A 22,312-nucleotide genomic window follows, 5' to 3' on the forward strand; every position below is an offset into this window, starting at 1 on the left:
CTCCTTTCACACTTTGGGTTTTGCATGTGTCCTGAGCAAGCGCCTCTTCCCCAGCTGAGACAGCGCGCTGTCCCCGCGACCCAGTGAGCGGCCCTCGTCCTGCGGGGAAAGCAAAACAGCAGCGGGGTGGGTGCGCGCCCAGAGCTGCCCCTCTCGCAATTGATTTGTTCAGGGATGACTTCTTGCGTTCTAGTTAGATGTGACTTTAATCGAAGTGCTTTCCTAAGGCGATTTATCACAACTGTGAACAGTCAGTCTGCACAGCTGCTGCTCTTTTAGGGAAACGCACAGGCTCGGGAGGCGGAGGGCGCGGCGCGGGCTCCCCTCTTTCCCACGGACCGGCCCGCGTGCCCCTCGCCCACCAGAAATATGTGCGCCGCGTCCTCAGAGGCCGCCGCTTCTGTGCTCGGGCTCCTCTGCTGTTTCTGGCTGCTGAACAGCCATCTCCTCTCTCCTGGGAGGGGCAGCTGGTTTCCTTTTGGGGCTCTCCCCTTCTCCCCGTCTCAGCTCCTGGAGCGGAGACGAGGCTGCCCCTCTCTCCCTGCACGCTGTGGGCTGGGTGTGCAACCCGGCTCGTGCCACAGTCCCCCCCGCCCCCCCGTCCCCGCCGATCCCGCTCGGTGCCCACCACAGCCGGCAAAGCCCACACGGGGCGCCCAGTTAAAGCTGAACCGCAGATGAAAACCACGACTTTTTAGGGTGTCTTCAACATTGCATGCAACATACTTCTACTAAAAAAATTACTGTTTATCTGAAGTTCAGCTTTAACGAGGCGGGCATCCTGTATTTTGTCTGGCAGCCTTCTTGGTTGTAAAGAAAATGTTTGTCCAGAGCAGGTCAAATTGGAATCAGCCTAGGACTTTTAACTGGAGCTTTGGGGAAAAATACTTAAAAGGTATCTTTTGGGACTGCTAGGCTTGTAGGATTCATGCTTGCAACCGCTGGGAGCCAGCTTTGCTATCATGTGGGGAGAGCTGCTTGAACTAGAAGCCAACACCACAGAGAGCAGACCTGTTTCATTTGAACAGGTGGATCCAGCTGTTCTTGAAGCTGGCCAGGTGGGTGGTAGAGGTCAGTGTGCCGATGGCCAGGAGGGATAATAATTTCCTACCCCTCAAATCTGGGAAGTGAAAACAGCAGGGCTGAATGTGCCCACGGGGCATGGCTTCTGTTCAACTGGAAGAGTGGTGAATGGCTATTGGGTGACCAAAACAGTCGGTCTACTATATTCTTACTTTGTTTGCTAATTGTTTTGCTGCATGTAAACTCTTTGTTGCATTAGCTCTTGTTCATGACATCATGTCTGGAGACAGGGTCTGATAGACTTACATGTGGAATTGGAGACTTCAATTTCAAATCTGCCTCTGCCTGGTTGAGTGGCTTTAGGGTCCTCGTAACCTCTACAAAGTTGAGTTTCTGGGTCTGAAACCTAAGGACAGAGGTGATCGTAATCCATTTGGACTGCTATAACAAAATACCAGAGGCTGGGTAGCTTATGAACAACAGAAATTTATTTCTCATAGTTCTGGAGGTTGGAAGTCTAAGATCAGGGTGCGAGCAGATTCACAGTCCGGTGAGTATCCTCTTCCTGGGTCACAGTTGGCGTGTTTTCTCTGTAACCTCCCATGGCAGAAAGGTCGAGGGACCTTTGCGGGGTCTCTTTTATGAGGGCACTAATTTTGTTCATGAGGGCTCTACCCTCATGACCTTATCACCTCCCAAATGCCACACCTCCTGATACCATCACTTTGGGGGTTAGGATTTCAACATATGAATTTTGGGGGAGGCAAATGTTAAATCTATAGCAGAGGCACTTTCCCCATAGGACGGGGGAGAGGGAAAGTATGTAAGCACCTGTCATAGGGCCTGGTGTGGAGCAGGTGCCCCATACAGATGTTATTATAAAATATTGAGTATAGTTCCCTGTGCCATAGAGGATATCCTTCTATCTATTCTATGCCTTCTTTGAATGACCGTAGCACTTGTTGTCTGTATCATTTTTATGTCTGTTGTTGCTTTGTGACTGAAAATGAAAAATTTCTATTTGTCCATGTCCTGGCCCTTACATAAAAATGTGTTCATTTATCTATTTCATATTTATTGACTACATCTTAGACACCGTGTTAACTGCTGGTTCTAGATGTTAGTAAAATATAGACCTTCCTGCTCAAAGGGTCACAGTATTTGTGGGAAAGCATAAATGAACAACCTATGTCTCTAAGAGCTTTGTACTTCCCAAAGAGAACACACCTCGTAGGTACAATAAATCCATGTATCATACGTAAGTGTATAAATAGTTAATGGGATTATACACCTGAGATAACTGCTTTTCGATTCCGAGGAAATGATGATTATATTTCACCAGGAGCTCAATACCACTCTGAGAATGAGGGCTTAACCCCCGACTTGACTCACTGCCTCGATTTCTTATATAAAAATACACAAGTCTGTACATACACTCTAGAAAAAGGCTTATCTGGCATGAATTTCAGATAGCAAGAAGAAAACTTCAAGAGGTTCAGAGAAGCATCCAGAAGCTCAGATGACTCTCTGGCACTAATACAACATGCCTGACAGGAAAATAGAACTGTAAATCTCACAAAATTAGATGATCTTTTAAGAATTTCAATACCTCCTGCTATTAATTGGAAATCCTAGAAGAATAGCTTCTTTTAAAATGTACTGATAATATGCTTTACAGCTTAATATTCAGAAGCCTATGTTTTGGCTAAGTGAGCTTCAGGAAGGAAGGAAATTTGCAGTTTACCTCCACTTACTTTGGAACCGCTGGTTCCAAACATCTACTTCTATGCACAGTCACCTTATCATCTGTAAAATGGAGGCAACTCTAAGACAACAGAGTTACAGAGATGTTGCACAGCTCCATGTGTCATTGTCTTCATTTGTTTCAGAATACCAATAACATCTAAGCGACTACTGAAAGAGTGCTATATTATTTGGGGTCATCTAGTGCAGCTCTGTCAAAGTAAAGAAAAGGGACCTAGAATGACTATAATTTTCCCAAGAGGACACAATTATTTTATGGTAAATCTGGGAGAAGAAACCTGATCTCTTGGATCCCATTCCATTGTTCTTTCATTGGGTTCTGAACAACCCAGAGAAATAAAGAAAAATAAAACTCCTGTGTGCTGTGTCACTGGTACAGGACACGGCAAGATTGGAATTGGAGCACTACATATTAAGAGGTATCTGAGAAATTCTTCAAACTAATTGAGATATATACCAGGTACATAGAAAACACTATGTTTTATGAAGATGATTTTGTGCAATGAACAGAACTGGTAACACACACTGGAAGGTGAATTCTCATTTTCTGGCACCTTGAAAACTCCACCTCAACATACACGTTAAAATAAACATTTGAACTGGGTCATATTTAATTCTGCATGCTCTTGTAAGTCAGCAAAATATTCCATATATCATTTAAGTTGTCACTCACTTTTAAACTTGACTTTCAATTTCTAAAAGTCTTTCCAAACATAAAACAGAGGTGGGAAAATGGTATATGGGAAGCTGCAGAGAAGAAATAAGCTTATTTCATTAGGCATAAGGATGAATATCCAAACAACTTCTTCATGGCTGAAAGTGTCCAAATCTACTGTCTTCATTTTGTAGTCAAGGCTTCCGGAAAAATATGCTAATGGATTCCTTATTACCCAAATGCCCCATATCAGTTTCAGTAGGTATCATTATATCTTATGGAAATTTTTCTCAGTGACAGTGAAAGATATCCTGGCTGAACATCCCCCTGCCCATGACACAGAGATGATGGTCTCAAGCTATCTTGAAGGCATTGGAGCCCACACTATCTGTTACTAATATTAATGGTGGATAAAACTTCATATTCTGTTTGCTCTATATTTGTTAAATCATTTCTTCCCTTCATTAAACTGGATGGCCCATAATTGAGTCTGTAGTGTGTCTATCATTGGAAACTGAACAAAGTTTTGTTGGTTTTATTAATGTCATACGTTTCTAGGGAGGGTCTATTCAATAACTAAGTCTAGTTTCACAGTTACAAATAAATTATGATGTAACTTTGAATAAATTAAGCTCATCATAAAGGAAGGATACTGAGAGTTGCTACTACCCCTTCCTTGAGGGGCTCTCGTAAAGCACTAAGTAAAGTAACAGAGGTGTATATGTATGCATATATTTTCAATGATATTTGTACAGACTTAAAAAGAACTCTACAGAATGCATTACAAAAACCTTAATGCTGTGTGTCCCTAGTTCCCAGCTCTCTCATTAGAACTACTTAAATGAACACAATCTTATCTGTTAGGATAGCTATCAGAGTACTCCAAATACTACTTCTTGCAGTACCCTGTCCCAACCATTTGCCATCCTCTTCACATTAGTCCTCAAGTCAGAAGCCCCGAAGATCTGTTCATTAATTTATGAACACATTTCTTCATCCAGCCAAGAAAATTGATTGATCTCTTACCAAATTTCAGGCACCATTCTTCAGTATGATGTATAGGCATGTTCAGGAAACACAGTAGTGATTAACACAGATGAATATAGTCTCTCTTGAGCTGAGGGGGGAGACAAACGTAAATAAGCAAATATAAAATCGTAAGTATAGGGCTTCCCTGGTGGCGCAGTGGTTGAAAGTCCCCCTGCCTATGCAGGGGACATGGGTTCGTGTCCCAGTCCGGGAAGATGCCACATGCCGCGGAGCGGCTGGGCCCGTGAGCCATGGCCGCTGAGCCTGCGCATAAGGAGCCTGTGCTCCGCATTGGGCGAGGCCACAACAGTGAGAGGCCCGCGTACCGCCAAAACAAAAAAAGCTATGAAAACAAAACCTGTGGATGGAGACCTCCATGAAAGATGGAAGAGTATAATAATGGCCAGAGTACATTACTGTGGCAGAAGCAGCAGCCCTTAAGGAGGACAATTTTATAAATTACAAATTGGATTTAAATAGACAGGGAATTGAAAGTGGAGACATTTTCTGCAGAAGATGATGGACAGGGGAGAACAAAGAAAAGAAAACTGACATTGTTAGCAAAATACAATGCTAAACATATAAGATAGGACTGAGTCCTTAACTTTCATTTTTATTAATGAGTGGGTGAGTATAGATTACTGACTACACAGAACCAAGCCTGGAAACACATTTTATATTTATGATCTTTGTGCCTAAAACTAGATTCTCCTGCAATTTAATATGACACTAGGACAATGACTGGCCAAGTTTTAGATTAATCACTCTTACACAAAGATTTTTCATTCATATAATCTCAAACAAATACTGCGTCACCAATTAAGTTCCAGATCCTATGCACTCTGGCTGAAGATATAAATATCTTGCAAGCCCAGCGTCACTTTCCTCTTTCTCTGGTAACAAATCACACTTTCTATTATGACAATGGCCCCAGTTATCGGCCCAGGAATAAACACTTGACTCAGGAAGAGCCAATTAAAGCCTTCCTTTAGAGTTGATCGAGAGCTTTAAGGTTAGAGTATTTCAATCTTATGAAATTTTTGTAAAACAAAATTATTTCAAAATCGACTAATTATTCTTTAAGTTCTAGAAACTGCATTCTGCGACTAAGAGGACAATTTATTTGCCGTCGTTTCTGCTCTGCCCACTTTATGTTTCTGTTATTGTGAGATAAAGGCAGTGGGGAATGGCAAACCAATTCTGATTCATTCAACACATGAGTGCTTCTTAGGTACAAAAAACCATTCTGAACATTGTCCGAGGTAAAAAGATAAATAATACCTAGCCCCTTATAATACCTAGCCCCTTACCCTCAAGGATCTTCCAGCTTAGCAAGGGAAATAAAACATGCACACAGATGACTGCAACAAAAAGAAGATAATGATTGCTGCCAGATGTTTGGGGAGAATGAGGAGAGCAAAGAGAGAACACAGAATAAGGCAACATTCAACAGTCAGCCAAGAACTATTTGTTGAGCAATTGCAAGCTGTGACCTGGAAATGGAAGAGGAGAACATAGATCTTCACATGGGCAGGTGAAAAATCAAGTGTTATTACTTGTAACACAGCTCTTCAAATATATTTTTTGGCACCAAATGCCTATTAAATAGCCTTAAATTAAAAACTAAATAAGGATACAGTCTCTATCAAATATAGCCTCAGGTACTGATGCCTAAATACTAGGATCACAGTATTTGTGTTCCCAAGGATGCCTTTCTATTGTTTTGCTTCTTTCCCCCTTTCCAAACTAGCTAATGCTGCCTTACCAGGATATCTATTTCACTTGTTCCAGCCTTTTTGATCCAATGTATTGAATAGCAGAATAGGTGAGTTACAAGAGGATATTTTGACTTCAAACAACAGAGATAAAATACTATATAATTGAAAAAAAAGAAGCAATCTTTCAGGCACATGTGGATCCAGGAGTTCACATGTTCTAACCAGGTCCCTTTCTCTCTTCCCCACCCCTTCTTCTCTCTGCCTTTTCTCCTCTCTGGTATTTCTCATTATGGGATCCAAATATTTCCCTGTTTATGTGGGAGCTTCTGGCACAGCTGCGGGCTTATACGCTCGCAGCTCCAGGGCTGGCTGGAAGGGGCGGGCGCATCACAGCATAAGGTTGCACAAGGTGTGCACTTATATAGCAGGGCATCACATTTATGAGTGACGGATGATCACATTGTATACAGGGGTAGCTTCTCATAGTTTTTACATCACTTTTCTTGAAGATGGCGGTAAAATGGTATGTTTTTACAAAATCAAATAGTGTAACATTGTCCAAAAGATATACATAAAGCATTTCGAGGAAGGAGGCTCCTTTTTCTTTTAACTCCGGCACGGATTGTCTATTGGACAGTGGTAACCCTATGTCATCAACCTCGTTACTCCAGCAGAAGTCCAGGGATTAGCCCTGCATAACTCTTGTTAGCCTCTATTCCCTTCCTTGAACACTGTAGCCAGAAGGTTTTTTTCCTCCTCAAACCTTAAGTATTGAAACCTGGAGGAGGGGCATGTCTGAAAAGAAAATGATGGACTGGACTCTCCCTAGAAGGAAGATAAATGGGTGGTCAACAAGAAAAATAATAAAATCCTCTGTACCAGGAAACGTTTGAAGTGTTGTCTGGGTATCAAAAAACGGGTGCCCTACACATAAAGCAACAGAGGATATTGGTCTAAAAAGAACACCATGGCCAAAGGTGCATGACCTATTTCAACAGAGGATTTGAAAGCTAAAAGTTAACGTGTAAAATATTCAATTCAATGTCATCATTTTACAGATGGGCAAAGTAAAACTCAGACACAGGAACAGAAGTGCCAAGGTCAGACAGGTGGTTGGTGGAAGAGACAACCAACTTCCCAACTTCTGACTTTTTAGGGGTGTGTGTGTGTGTTGTTTTGTTTGTGTGCAAGGACATTTTTCTTTAGTACACTAACATTACAACAGAAAGTATAGTCTTGTCTTGGTTTTCTCTACGCCCTCAATTCTGTATAAGACAGTTTCGCTGCACTCCAACAGAAAGGCTCAGCAAGAGTAGAGACCACCATAAGCAGTACACGTGGGCACCAAGGGCAGATACATTGCCCTTCCTTGTGTAGGAACTAGGGCCACTTGTTGCTTTAATGGGCCAAGTTTGGGCTGGACCTGCAGGAGGGGACACCTTTGAAAAACAGCTTCCTAACTGCACTACAACCTGCTCTGGCATCCTGATTCCACTCCCCAAACCCCCCAAATCTTCAGCCAGAAAAAAAAAAAAGAAGAATGGATCACTGGATCACTGGATTGATGGGGAGATTTCTGTCTGCTCCTCCTACTGCCACCTCTTTCTTGCTATTTCCTGCCCGAGGAAACCTGACATCAGCCCAAAAGCATCTCTGGAAATGGGCAGGAGGGAGCCTTACACCTGTCAGCGCCAGAGAAGAAAGTGCGCTCTGCAGAGTTCTCAGTTGTTCCATCTCTTGCGATGAAAGGAAGAAAAGGAGCGAATCCGCCACAGATTTACTGGAGACCAGGGTTACTTCATCCGGCTCCGGCCACAGTAACCCCTGAAGACCAAAGATGCATTTCCATTCCCAGCATTTCTTGTTGGCGTCTTTCCCTACAGGCTAGCCCAGTGCCTGGCCCCGGAGAAGTCTCTGCGTAAAGGTTCTTTAGGTCATCAATCAGCCTCCTGTGTGTATGTGTGTTTTTCTTAGGAAAAACTGGCACAGACGAATTAGCAGTACAGACTGGGGTCTCCCTACTACCCTTCATGCTTGGCGGCATCACCTTCGACTACCTCGCATTCTCCCGGCGCTGACAGTCCCGGCTCCGGACCTCAGGGTTGGAAGCAGTCAGCCCCAACTAGAACCGCCCTGTCCGGGGCTGATGCCACCCTGTGTCTAGAATGTGCGTGTGGGTGCAGGCGGGCGAGCGAGCGGCTTCTACAGTGAGACCGAAGCAGGAGCTCAGCCTTCGCCTGCGACCTGCAATCCCCAGATTCCCTGGGGACCTCGAAACTCCGAATCGGAGGTACTCCCCCCCCACAGCCGCCCACCCATTCCCTCCCCCCTTACCTCAGCACGCAGCCCCTCCCTGCGTGATGATGCAAAACCGTGGGGAGGGTGGGCGCTGGGAAGGGTGGGGAGAGCCTGAGAGCGAGCGAGGGTGGGAGGGAGTGGGCGGAGGAGGAGAGGGAGCCGAACGCGCATTTAAAGTGATAGCCATCCTCGCTCTCTCCCCAGTGCTGGGCTGTTGGAGAGCTCGAGCTGCAAGCCACCGAGCGCGAGCTCGAGCGCGGCGCGCTGGCCGGGGAACACAAGAGCGCACGGCGCCCCAAGCTGGCAGGCGCCGCGGGACCCCCCACCCTCGCCGACTGCCCTTCCCCGGGCGCCCCTACCCTCCTCGCCCGCAGGAGACCCTGGGCTTCCCCGGAGGAGCTCACCCCAAGGGGCCAGGACTCCGGCGAGCCCGCCACCGTCCCCTCGAGTGCCGCTGCCACCACCGCAGCCGCGGGAGCAGCATGGTCCAGCTGGGGAAGCTGCTCCGCGCCCTGACTTTGATGAAGTTTCCCTGCTGCGTGCTGGAGGTGCTTCTGTGCGCGCTGGCGGCGGCGGCGCGCGGCCAGGAGATGTACGCCCCGCACTCCATTCGGATCGAGGGGGACGTCACCCTCGGGGGGCTGTTCCCGGTGCACGCGAAGGGTCCCAGCGGAGTGCCCTGCGGCGACATCAAGAGGGAGAACGGGATCCACAGGCTGGAAGCGATGCTCTACGCCCTGGACCAGATCAACAGCGATCCCAACATGCTGCCCAACGTGACGCTGGGAGCGCGGATCCTGGACACTTGTTCCAGGGACACTTATGCGCTCGAACAGTCGCTCACTTTCGTCCAGGCGCTCATCCAGAAGGACACCTCCGAAGTGCGCTGCACCAACGGCGAGCCTCCGGTTTTCGTCAAGCCCGAGAAAGTAGTTGGAGTGATTGGGGCTTCGGGGAGTTCGGTCTCCATCATGGTAGCCAACATCCTGAGGCTTTTCCAGGTAGGGGGGCGCTCCCTCCGGGGCAGAGCGCGCCGTAGCTCCCCGCGCTCTTTATCCTGAAGGCTGGCTTGGACTCCAGGGGTGCGGGGTCTGGTCAGCCTTCGCTCATTTCCACCCTGGAGATCCTGCCGAATCCCTCCCACCTCACCCGAGGAGGTACTTGCCCTGCTTGATTCCTTTCCCTTCCATCTCTCCCTTGTCCGCGCTCCACTCCATCCGGCTTGACATTCTGGATTTATGGCCCCATTGACAAGAAACAGTCTCCGAAAAACAAGGCGATGATTTAAATGGGTTTGCATTCGAGTGAAATATGGTTCCAAACCAGGCTTGTAAAAGTGCCGGGCTCCTGTGAGAGCCACTTAGGCGCAAGGAATATGAAAGATGAGAAGACGCCTAGAAACTAGGCATTTCTCAACTCCCCAGCTTCCCTGCCCCAAGCCGCCCGACAAGCTGCAGCTGCCTTGGAAAATTTCGAGAAGAGCTTAGGGAGGCAGTTCTTAAACCGAAGGCTAAGTCTTCACCTACATTTGGACGTGAATTGCCCATTTCGCTCGGGTTGGATTTCCCGACCTGTCACCTATCTCTGCGAGGGCATGGGGCGGAAGGCGTGGGGACTGTCCTGAAGCGGGGAGAAGCCACCCGCAGACATGCCCCCAGGTGATTTGCTCTGGGCAGTTGTTTGCACCGTCTAAACTGCCTTTGCGATCCGGCCACTGGCAGGAGCCAGGCGATCAGCTTTCTACTCCTGCCAGCTCAGAGCCCGGAGGTGAGCTCATGCTAACTGCGAAACACAGTCGCTTTTTCTGCACCCACCCTGTGCCCATCCTTTCCCACGACCTCTCTAACGCAGCCCCCAACCCCAATCCTGGGTTTTGAGGACGATTCTCAGAGCCAGACAAGAAGGCGCCTGGAGGGAGGCAGTAGGGTGCGCTGAGCAAGGCCGGGCGGTCCTCTAGCTCCGGGTGCAGGCGGGCAACGGCGGAAGATGCGAGGACGGCGGATCGGGCCCGCTGAGCGGTGGGCGGTGCTGCAGTGCTCTCTCACCGCCTGCTCCCGCAGCCTCGGCCCCACGGCTCCTGTGCCGCCCTGGGTATAGATGGATGGCTTCTGGATGAAGAAATTGAGTTTCAGGGTCTGCGTGACTATGGGTTCTCTTGTTTCTCTGTCTTTCTTCCTGTGTGTCTCTCTCCTTGTGTCTCTTTCTCCCTGCTTTTTTTTTTTTTTTGTCTCTCTGTTTTTATGTTCTCCCTTTCAATTTCTGCCTCTCTTTTCCTTCTCTACCCCTATCTCCAGGTTTTTTGTTCCTCTCTGTCTTGAAGTGATCCTTTCCTAATGCACAGCTCTCTCCCTGCCTGGTAGGACCCAAGCTCAGTTAGTCCCTTCTCCAGATGTTCTGGGTGACCCTTATGCTCCCCGTAGCTAAAAAGTCGGCTCCCTCTCAAGTGCCTTTCCTGAAGCATGTTGGGTTTCTGGAGGGGACTCCTTGTGAGATTCAAGGTGTCACTACATCAGCACCCAGGGGTATGAAGTTTGTGTTTGTGCTAGAAGGAGGGGTGCCTGTCTAAAGCTGCAGCCTGGTATGGCCCCTCTGAGCCTCTGAGCATCCCTAGCACCTGTTGAGTATGCCACCTCTAGATGTTTGCAAGGCCAAAAGTGCTTCTGGGCAGCCTTCACTTTGAGGTAATGCTTTCAGGAAGAGCCTGGGTTGTCGGAAGCAAAACCCAGAAGCACTTCCTTTACCTCTGAGCTTAAACTAGAGAACCTGAGGAGGCAGCGCTGCAGGGAGGATGAGGCCAGAGGTCACCTGAGAACCACAGGGGCAACTCACAGTATTTTTACTGGAGCTCTGGGGGTTGAAGGCACATTTGCTGTTTGACATTTTTAAAATTATTTTGGCGCCTTCACTTGGAGCTTGGGAGCTTGCAGATGGGCCTGCCTGTCGAAAAAAGAGTGAAATCTTAAAGTCAAGAGAGAGCTTGCAGACTAGGTGAAGGATTGTGTTTGCTGAAAAAGATTCCAGGGGGAGCTGATTCCTTCTCCGGTGTGTGGATCTGAGGCACTTGCAAGAAAAGAGAACGCTTGCCTTATGCTTAGTTCCCCCGTTCCCTGGGCTGGGAAGGAAAGGAACTGAATGCCAGCATTAGCAGTGTGCGTTGGGACCAAAACCATTCAGAGAAAACACTGTCATTTTCCTCTAATTTGCAAATTGCAACTATTCATGTTGGATTGAACAGCTGAGGGAAAAGAGCCCCCAGTTTTCACCTGCATTTATTGAGAAGAGGCTGGTAGTAGGAGGGATGCACCAACTTGTAGCTTGTGCTGCAAGCTGGATATAAGCTTGGTGTGAGCATCCTGGTTAACCACTGTCCATGTTCAAATATACAGAGATAGATTCCAACAATCTCTTCCAGTAGCCTTATTTTTGCGTGTGATCTTAGAAGCTCCTGGCATGTAAGTCCAGCCCCCAGTTTCCCAGCCTCTGTAAACCTGCAAAATGAATAGAGAGAATAGTGGAACACAGACCCCTTGTTCAAAGACACAGTCACTTTAGGGAAAGAGGAAAAGAACGGGTAGGTGAATCTTCTCTGGGATTGCAGGGTTCAGCTCAATGAAGACTGTCCTGTATAAAAGAAACTCCTCTGAATGGTTGAATTCTTAGCTCTCCAGAGATTTGAGTTTTCTTTTCCCCAGTCCCTGTGGGTTGCTGTGGGGAATGTGCCAAACCTATCATTTGAGATAAAAATTTATGGTGAGGTAAGCTTCTAGGCTGGAGGAAGGAAGACTTAGTGACTGAAATGGGGGATGCTAAGCACTGGGGGGCAGGAAGGAACAAGGAGCTAGTAATGGATGTAACAAATGCTGCAGCTGCCAGCAAAGCCTGGATTGAAGTTCCTTCCTGAAAATGAGGACCTGGGCAAGAATGACCACTCAGATGTAAACAGTGTCTCTGACTGGGAATTCTCATCTGCCTGCCGGTGGGCCAGAGCTGAGCAAGTCCTTTCTCTCCTCTGTATGCACACTGAATTGGTTAGTAAGTGACATGTCAGAGGACAGGAATCATATTCAGTGGATCTTTCAAATCCAGGAGTTTGAGGCTAATGAAATTAGTGTGTGGCCAGGGCTCTGCCAACTAGAATTAAGTCACTGCAGCCACCCTGCAATGCATTTTCAGCCTGAAGGGAGCATCAGGGAGGAATTTCGGGAGATTTGTTTCTGAGCCTGTACAAAATAATACTCTCCTAATGCTAAGAAAGATTAAATGTAAATTAATATTGACTACGAGTAACATATTTAAAAAATAATCGCCGAGTGGGGGATGGCTTAAAGTGGAGAGATTATATAATATGGTGTGCAAAGAATAAATCTCTTCTGACCACTGTTTCATGGGCTATAAGTAAGATCTATTACAATGGAAAGTAATGGGAACGTTTTTATTCAAGACTTCTCTGCTATTGACTTGAGAGCAAACACTCTGAGAGTATAAATTACTCTTGCTATGTGCTGACTCTGAATGAACAATATTTCATGTGCAGTGACATGGTCTAAGCTATAGACTTGGAATTGAATGGCATCTGTTTCAATTGTTTTGTTCTCTCAAGAGCAACTAGATAGAAAAAAGTGGTCAATTTGACCCTTGTGGGAGCGTGTTGCAAATCTAAACCTGTGTCCCTCATACCATAAATGAAATACATTTGTAAATTTGTGTTTTCCTTCTGTTCATTGATGCTTGAGTATAATCTCAAACTTTGGCAGCAACATTTTATACATAAGTACTTGGTTTTCTTCCTTTCTTCTTTCTCTTTCTCCTCTCTCTCTCTCTCTCTCTCTCTCTTTCTCCATCTTATGTAATTGGATAGAACTGGGCACCTAGGATGATGTGGTGTTACTATAGTGGGATTTTTTTTTTTAAAAAAAAAACAACTCTAAGTTACCCTTTTAAAAATTTCATAAATACAGGTGTCAGTGCCATTTGGAATAGTCTCTATAACAATTTCTGTCTCCACATTAACTGTGTTTCAGCAAATTTACCTAACAGATGGTGAGTGGGCAATTTTTAAAGGGGCATTTTTTAAAAGAGCGGAGAGGGAAGGAATAGAGACAGGCACATACTATATTTGAAGTTACCTCCACGTGTATTTTATGTATGTATACCCATACAATTAAGAAGTCTTTGGATGTTTTATCTTCAAGAATAATTCAGATAATGGATTACTTGAATATCATAAACATTTAGGGTTTAACAGATTTGTTACATATAGACGTTGTATCATGGATTTAAAAGACCATAGCAAGCGGGCAGCGGCGGGCGGAGCGACCGAGGGGCGGCGCGGGCTGGGCGGCGGGTGCGGGGGTCCGTGCTTCCTCGCGGTAGAGGGCTGGGGTTCGCCGGCGACGCCGGGTTGTTCCGCGTTGCCAGGTTACCGAGCGCGTGCCCCGCGCCCGCTCTTCCGCCCGGGCCGCCCTCGGCGCCGCCTGAGCCGCGGTGCGGGCTGCGCGGGGCGCCGGTTCCGCGGAAGCCTGGGTCGGGCGCTGCGTGCGGGACTCTCGTCGCTCGTGGACGGGGCGCGAGCGCGCGGAGGACGTAGGGCGCCGACCTGGGCCTCCCCGGCGCTCCGGCTCCGCTCAGGGCGCCCGCTCAGGGGCCTCCGGCGCGAGGCCCCCTTCGTGGTCAAGATGGCGGCGCCCAGGCGGGCCGCGCCGAGGTGAGCTGGAGCCGGGCCCGGAGAGGGGCGAGTCGGCCACTCCCAGGACTTGGACCCCGGGCTGGTCTCCCGTCTCCCGGGGAGCGGTGGGTGAGTGGGCGCGGCCGCGCGTTGGTCCCTCTCGTGGGGTGGTCAGCTCTTCGTGCGTCCGCAGACTTCTGTCGTCTTATAGTCAGATCTGGGGTGGCCCAGGTTGGAGGCGAGGGTGCTTGATTGGGGAAACCTGAGGGGTTTAAGGACTCTATTGCGATCGTTTCAGACCCCAGCAAGAAGCTGAGCAAGTTTCCTCCTGACTCTCTTCCCGGCTAAGTTTTCTCCTTTCTCTGAAGGCGCCAGCTTTCCTGAATCACCTTGTTACCCGGGGGGATACAGTTGGTGGTTCTGATGGTGGAACGTAGGACCCGGCGCGGGGAAGCCTGAGCTGGTTCTAGTTACTTTGTTTGCAAAGCACTTGTCTTGTCTTTGGAATCTTTGTGTATGTAACCAACGTTGGGAAGAGCCAGCGTTTTCTCCTCCAAAACACTGCGAGGGGTAACTTTATACGTAAGAAACAAGTGGGCGTTCACATCCATCTCTTTTCCAACCACTGAGTTTTGGTTGTGTTTCTTTTCTTTAAGTTTGTCTCGTTCTGAAGTGATAACAAAAAAACACACAAAACAAAAAAAAGACCATAGCCAATTACACAAAGTATACTCTAGTCGCAGTCCTGCCATTAATTAGCTTAAGTCATTTAATTTTTCTAGGCCTCATTTTTCTCATGTGATGTTTTTTCTTTGAAAAAGTATAGTTTCTGGAAGTCTCTAATCTCTGTGTCATAGTTCAGCTTGGAGAAAACCTGTTCTTATCCGAACTCCATGACATTGTATTTCCAGCTCCAACTTTGGACTTTGAGTGAGTTGGGGGCAACTTTTTAAGGATATTTTCACACAGCTTTTTTAGTTAATATCAGTCTAGCTGACTTGTGATACTCAGACTTTCTCCCATATTCTTTTACCAGTGTGTTCCTTAGTCATATATGTAAAGACTGTTGTGGGAAAAATGACCTCCTGGGTCAGCTTACTGCATGGTCATCGACACAGGGCAGGGAGTAAGATTCTGTGGATTTTACAGAAGCAGATACAGGTTTCATTATCCATGTCCTCTCCCCTTTCATCTTACAAAAACAGCAGGCTTTTCTTGGAGAACTGCCAGATAATGCCATCCTGCCTCCTCACGAGCCCCGGGGATGAGTCGCCCAGGGACTGAACTCCAGTAAAGCAGGTGATTGGCTCATGGGTAGGCATCTGACCTCGGCTAAGTCTATCAGACTCCTCCCCAGGACTTTTGTCTCAGAGCAAAATGGAAGAATTGTCTTTTCTCTCTGGAATTTCTAAGCTGGGGAGATATGACTCTGGGACTCCCAGTGACCATCCAGCACAAGAAGAGACTTTCTGTAAAATAAAGTCTTGCAGAGGTAAGCAGGGCTGAGCGATGTAGACAGAGCTGGAACCCTGCTGATACTCTGGAACTTCCAGATCCAACTGTATCTGAATATGGCTGCATCCCTGAATTTCTAGTACTTGTTTGTTGAGGTGGTTGTTGTTTGGTTTTTGTTTTTAAATTTCCTTTGACTATTTTGAATTTGTTTTCAGCCATGTGCATTTGAAAGCATCATAGCTAAAAGAGCTAATTTCCTACATTAATGTCAGGTTTGCTTCCTTAAGTGAAAAATCATATCCTCTATTTTCTTTAAATAAAATCCTTCTAGCTCAGGTTTGAGATATTCAAAACTCTGCCTCCTACCCCCCTCTTTTCCAACATTTACTATATCACCTTGAAGAACTTGTGACCACATCTTTCCCATCTAGACGCAGTTGAGAGAGAGAGCAAAGACTTCTGATATAAACTGCAACCTATACGCCTCCTACCTGGAAGCTTTAGAACATACTTGATTCTTGTCATTAAAGCAAATCTTTTGTTGTTGTCTCCAGGGCACAGAAGCATTTTCATGGCATAATGGAGTACAAAGTACATTAAGCCTAACTCTATTTCTCATCCTCTTACTTTAAATAGGCAGAAAAGAACAATCTCAAACACATTTTCCCAACAAATAAAATACATATACGATTATGTTTAGAAGACGTTTATGCAACATATAGTTAGACTGATTAATTAATGGACCTTTCGCCAATTGGCACAGTAAATATATATGTTCAATGTGCTCAATTAAAAAGAAGACAATAACACATTTTTACAGGTTAATTATCTGAGAAGAGTATTGTGCCAGCACACTTGATACTACAGTATTTCATGTTTGACAGGTAATCTTCTTTCAATTATATTTACTGCTAAATGTTTCTTGGATCAAGCTATTAAATTATAAGGTCACAAGTAAAATGATATGAAATTACAATGATAAAGGGACACATATCCCACTTTATGAGAATAGAAGTTCTATTCAGTACTACTAGTAGTGACCACAGTACTAATTTGAGCCCTTACTATGAGCCACTGTGCCCATATACATTTAGTTCTTACAGTAGTTCTGCAAAGGGCATATAATAATCCACAGTGTAAAGCTGAAGAAAGTGATTCTCATAGCTGAAAGTCACATAGCTGGTGAGTGGCAAAGTCTAGATTCAAACTTAGAGTCGTCTGACAATGCCCAGGTTGCTGACCACTATGTACACTGCTCAATTGTTGCACCAATAAAGAAGTGCTTGAAATAATTATAGATTTGCCTACCCCGAAACTGCAGTGATTTAAAGACATCAAAGTTGCCAGTTGCTTAACCACATCTACTTACAGAAAGAAATTACATTTTATTTCATTTCTAAAACAAGATTAATTCTGCAGGCCCATCGAAACTTGAGCACACAAATCCTACCTCCAAATGAACGATGCTTGTTTTCCATTATTCAACAGATGGCCCTGTACAGAGGCAATAAATATATAGTAGAATTTTCATTCAAATAAATGAGAAGAGAGGTTTCTTCTTGTCCTGATTCAGTGCCCATCATTATGGATTATGATGGCTCTTCCCAAACTTTACTTCATTCACTCCACTCTTTCTACAAAACTCCAGTAATGGAATCCATCATTCAGATATATGTGCAAAGCGAAAGGACTGTATTGATACAGTTGCTGAAAGTCAAGTTGATAGAGCACAGGAAATACATCCTAATAAATGCAACATTAATGTTTGTGTGGGCCTTGGAGTGAGGGGTAGAAGAATTTTCAGTTTAATGGAATATTTTGCCTCTTGCTGTGAAAGTGTGGCTTAATAGTCTTGTAATTGGTCATTTACAGAATCCTCCATCTCTGGGTTTCATGCTTGCTTTACTCTGCAGCTGTTGATTCCTTCTCTTGTTCTGGATGGAAGATAGCAACGAAGCCACTTCAAAGGGCTCAGCCTGCCTTTTTGTGTTATTGTTTAGATGAAGATATTTCCATTTATTAAAGCACACTATTTAAACATTTTTATCATGTTTCAAACTTGACTGTATCCTGAAGGTATGAGCACAGGCAGACATAATGGGGGATGTTTTCCAGGAGAGAACATACCCTTATCAAAGGAATTATGAGAATTTTCATGTATGGATTGAGAATCAAATGCTGGAGTTAGACCTGAATTTAAATTCATACTCGCAACTTATTACCAGTCTCATCTTGATCAAACGGTTACCACACTTCTCATCAATTTCCTTATCTTTGAAAGCGGAATAAGAGAAGTATGCCTGGTGGAGTTACACATCAAGCTCATCTGATAGAATATTCATAAGGATTTTGCACAAAATATACATGGAAATATTTTAGCACTGAGTTTAGCATGCGATTCGTCTTCAATACATTTAAGAGCTATTATTTTATTATTATTATGCTATCATTAAATATCACTATTACTTAAATGTCATTATTGCTAAAATTGCTGTAAAACTACCGCAATAACCCATGATGAATTCCCCTCTTCTGTTTCCTTTGTTTAAATGGAAAATATATATATAAATCTAGACAGAGAACACTTTAGTGATCCTATTCAGTGGAGTGAGAATTTCCATGGCACTGATTAAAACAAATCCTGAATTGCATGGACTTAAGATAGCAGAGAGGGGCTTCCCTGGTGGCGCAGTGGTTGAGAGTTCGTGACCCGATCCGGGAAGATCCCACATGCTGCGGAGCGGCTGGGCCTGTGAGCCGTGGCCGCTGAGCCTGTGCGTCCGGAGCCTGTGCTCCGCAACGGGAGAGGCTGCAACAGTAAGAAGCCCGCGTACCGCAAAGAAGGAGAAAAAAAAAAAAAAAAGATAGCAGAGAGGCTAAGAGATTTGAAGTTCGACATCCCCAAGTGTGAATTCTACTGTGACCCTCTTCTAGCTCTAGAACCTTGAGGAAGTTACTTAAACTTTCTGAGCTTTACTACTAGTTTCCTCATCTGTATCTTTTTCAGGACTATTTATCAAGCATCTTCCTGTTCTCTATGCTTGGACGTATCAATGAATAAATTAGACAAGAGCCTTTGCCTGCGTGCTCCTTCTTGCATGCTTTCTCCCTCCTTACACTCTCGTGTGGAAACGGATGTTATAAATAAATTCTATGCTTTGTCACAGGTTGATGGGCGCTACGGGATAAGGAAAAGGATGTGAAGCTCACTGAAGAGGCTTGGGTTGGGAGTGCTGGAGGAGTGTACAGGTAGGTTCTGATTTTAAATAGGGTAGTCAGGGTGGATTTTATAAGTTGACATCTGAGCAAAGACTTGAAGTGAGGGAGTTGTCAGAATGTATGATGGGGAGCCCACTCCCTGGGAGCAAGAATAACCAGTCCCAAAACTCTAAGGCAGAAATATGCCGGGCAGCTTGGAGGAATATCAAGGAGGCCACCCTGGCTGACTTAGTCAGTGGGGAGGAAGAGACAGCAGGAGGGCTGGAGGTCGGATATGTGATGGGATGGATTGGGTAAGTCCTGGGAGGCCATCACATGCATTGTGTCTTTTACTCTAAATGTAGGCAGCCAGGGGCAGGATTTTAGCCGAGGTGTGGCATGAACTGTCTCTTGTTTGAAAAGCATAACTCTATCTGTGGTCTTGAGGATGTGGGGAGAGAGTGGAGTCAGGGAGAATCTCGGGAGGTGACTACAGGATCCTCGAGGTCTATGTTGGTGGCCTGCACCAGGCTGCTAGCGGCTGGTAATTCTCAGAAGTGGCACATTGGGAAGGTTGTGACAGCATTTCGTGGTAGATTGAATGCAAGAATGGAAAGGAAGAGGGGGTCAAGGGTGAATTCGAGATTTAGGGCCTGGGGAACTGGAAAGGTGTGGTTACTGTCACCTAAGATGGAAAAAGTTTGGGGTAGAGCACGTTTGGGGGATTAAAGACCAGTTTTGGAGGTATAAGATTTGAGATGTTTTCGTGACATCCAAGTAGAGATGCTGAGTACACAGTTGGATACACAAGTCTGCAGTTCTGAAGAAAGGTCTAAACTAGAGATACACTTTAATACAATGGAGATATTAAGAATAATTACATGGAAGCGCTATTTTAAAGGTAAAATGAAGTAATGCAATTAGCACTCTGTCTTCTCAAAACATTTAATAACTGTTAGCTAAAATAATTACCTGAAATGAAAAAATACCTATAGTTTGTTTTGTTGTTTGCAGTAAAAGTGAATAAAATGTCACAATTATTTTAATAGTATTTGTGACACAGTAGTTTTAGTTAAGACACCATGACTACAAACATTTACACTAAACCCTTCAGTCTCCTGCTTTTCACTCTGATAGGGTACTTGGAACCATATTTTGTAAGGTTTAAGTTAGTTGTCATAGGGTACCTCTTTAATTAGAAGTAATTCTGAACTGCCTAGTTCCATGCAGTTTTATATACATATATGTATAATTATTATTTTATGATTTATCAAACTCTGTTGAAAATTTGCATCACTGATATACATTAGAATTTAAGCATTTACCCAGGTACTCAAGGAAAAAAATGTACTTGTCTTGTAATTTCCATAGGGGTACTTACTTTCACATCTTCCCTTCACTTTGCAATTGCAAACATGGCAGGGGAAATATTATCTTACTGGTCTTTGAGTTCCCCTTAGCTATCTGCAACTCCTTAAACAGCCTTTGTGGCTTAACCAAAATTCTCTTCCATCTTCATTCCGCTAACAGATATTGGTCTAAGCATGTACTTATACTAAAAAATGCATGACCACGTTGTCTCTACACATCTATAATTTTATGTTAACACTATCATTATGTAAGCTGTACTTTAATTGTAATTATTAACAGATTTTATGTCAACACACATCCATTTCTAGTGTTCATCTGGTGTTCAAGGGGAGAGCAGCATGTCGTAAATTTTATCAAAATATAACATCTGAAGAATAGAACAGAGGGTAATTGTGTAATTCTGTATTCACTCTAATTAAGTTCAGTGGAGTTGGCATAATAGAATTAAGATGAAAAAAAAAAGACATCGAGGTACCATGACTCCCTCTCCTAACACACCCTTTTCGTATCCGAGAGCAGAGACTCAGCACCTTTCTGTACAGAAATGGAGACAGGAAGAGGCCAGAGGATGAATGACAGGCACGAATGAGGTGGAACTTTGAAGAGCAACATGGAAATGAAATACTTCTTTTGTATTTGGTAGGTGGGGAAAATGTACCAGCGTGTATGCCTACTGGGACCACGTTTTCCAGAACAGTTAAGCCCAGTGTCAACTGTGCTGTCCCACCTTCCTCGTAAGTAGGAACATACTGTTACTTGAATCTTTGCTTCCTGTTTCTTGATAGCTGGTTGAGAAGATTATCACAGGAAGTGCATCTTGTTAGCAAATACACTGTTTTGAAATGATTGACACTCACTGAAGAGTGGCAACTCCAAGCTTGCTCTCTCTTGATCTTGGACTATTTAAGTCTGGAGTGCAGGAGTGGGTTATGGGGAAAGACCATTGGAATTCTTATGTCTTCAGCATAATGGTTATAGCATAATGGTTAGGAGTGTAGGTGCTGGTTCAAATCTCTGCTTTCCACTTGCTAACCATATGAGCTTGGGCAATTTACCTGATTACCTGAACCTCAATACTCCTGCCTATAAAATGATGTTAATAATATTTCATCCCCATAGACTTGTTTTCAATGTTAACATGAAGTCACTTACGCCAAGCACTTAATACAATGCCTAGAGCATAGTGAAGTCTATTATTACTATTACTAGTACTACTACTACTATTATTATTATTACTGTCACAATGCCATGTGCTATTTTTCCTATGCCTTATTCCATTATCTTTTGCCCTGTCCCCCCATTTCTGTCTTGTTTCTGTACAAGGGTAGGTTTGTCACAGAGCATTTTCTTTCCCTAGTGTCTGACTCTTAGTCATCAAGGTGACTGGTCCACGACCCGACATTCATTGCTGCTCGTTGAAGCAACCCATTTTGAGAAGGGGAGTTGGATATTGATGCCAAGTTGGGTCAAGGAGAGAGAATTTTCTCTCTTCTGCACTCAGAGAGCTAAGTGGAATATTCAGGCCTCAGAAGGAGAATCAGGCAAAGGGCAACATGCTTAATTTCATACCTTAGTGATTAAGAACAAGTCAGACAGGCTGGATTTGAACTCATTTCCGTCATGTACTGACAATGGGATCTTAGGTGCTTTTGTAACCCGTCTGAGGCTCAGTCAACATCTGAAAGAGACGAATAACATTATCAGGACCTAGCGTATAGCCTCCTTGTAATAAGTGAGTAAATCCTTTTAAAACGTTCAGCACGTTGTTTGGCATATAAACACGTAATAAAATTTAGCTTCTTTGACTACTCCCGCTGCTAATATTAAGTAGCTGAGCAGATCCGAGGCCCATTTTTTTCTTAGATTGCACATAATCATTTGGACAACCAGCTCACATTGATCAACCGTTGCTTATATATAAACCCCCATGAACCCAAAGGTGCTTTAACTCTCTCCCAGTCAGAGCCTGTTCTGGGGGCAGAAGCAACACCGGCACTACCCCCGTCATCTTTGCCTTTATTGTCACTACACTCGCCTGCTGTACTGAGCACTTTCTGTGTGCCAGGCACCAAATTCAGCCCTGCATATGCACTGTATCATATAGTTCTCACACTCAGGTGGGAGACATTATCATCG

General features: G+C 44.9%; 1 protein-coding gene across 1 annotated transcript in view; it reads left to right on the forward strand.

The window, feature by feature from the left end:
* The first annotated feature begins 8,354 nt into the window (after positions 1 to 8,354).
* Positions 8,355 to 22,312, forward strand: part of LOC132440325 (uncharacterized) — a 74,442-nt gene continuing 60,484 nt past the window's right edge. The window contains exons 1-3 of the mRNA XM_069540006.1: positions 8,355 to 9,488; positions 18,775 to 18,856; positions 20,820 to 20,910. Of these exons, the coding sequence (XP_069396107.1) occupies positions 8,355 to 9,488; positions 18,775 to 18,810 (1,170 nt within the window). The 3' untranslated portion in view covers positions 18,811 to 18,856; positions 20,820 to 20,910. The remainder of the gene's footprint in view (positions 9,489 to 18,774; positions 18,857 to 20,819; positions 20,911 to 22,312) is intronic.

The sequence above is a fragment of the Delphinus delphis genome, chromosome 17 (genome assembly GCF_949987515.2).
Source record: "Delphinus delphis chromosome 17, mDelDel1.2, whole genome shotgun sequence".
NCBI classification, from domain to species: domain Eukaryota; kingdom Metazoa; phylum Chordata; class Mammalia; order Artiodactyla; family Delphinidae; genus Delphinus; species Delphinus delphis.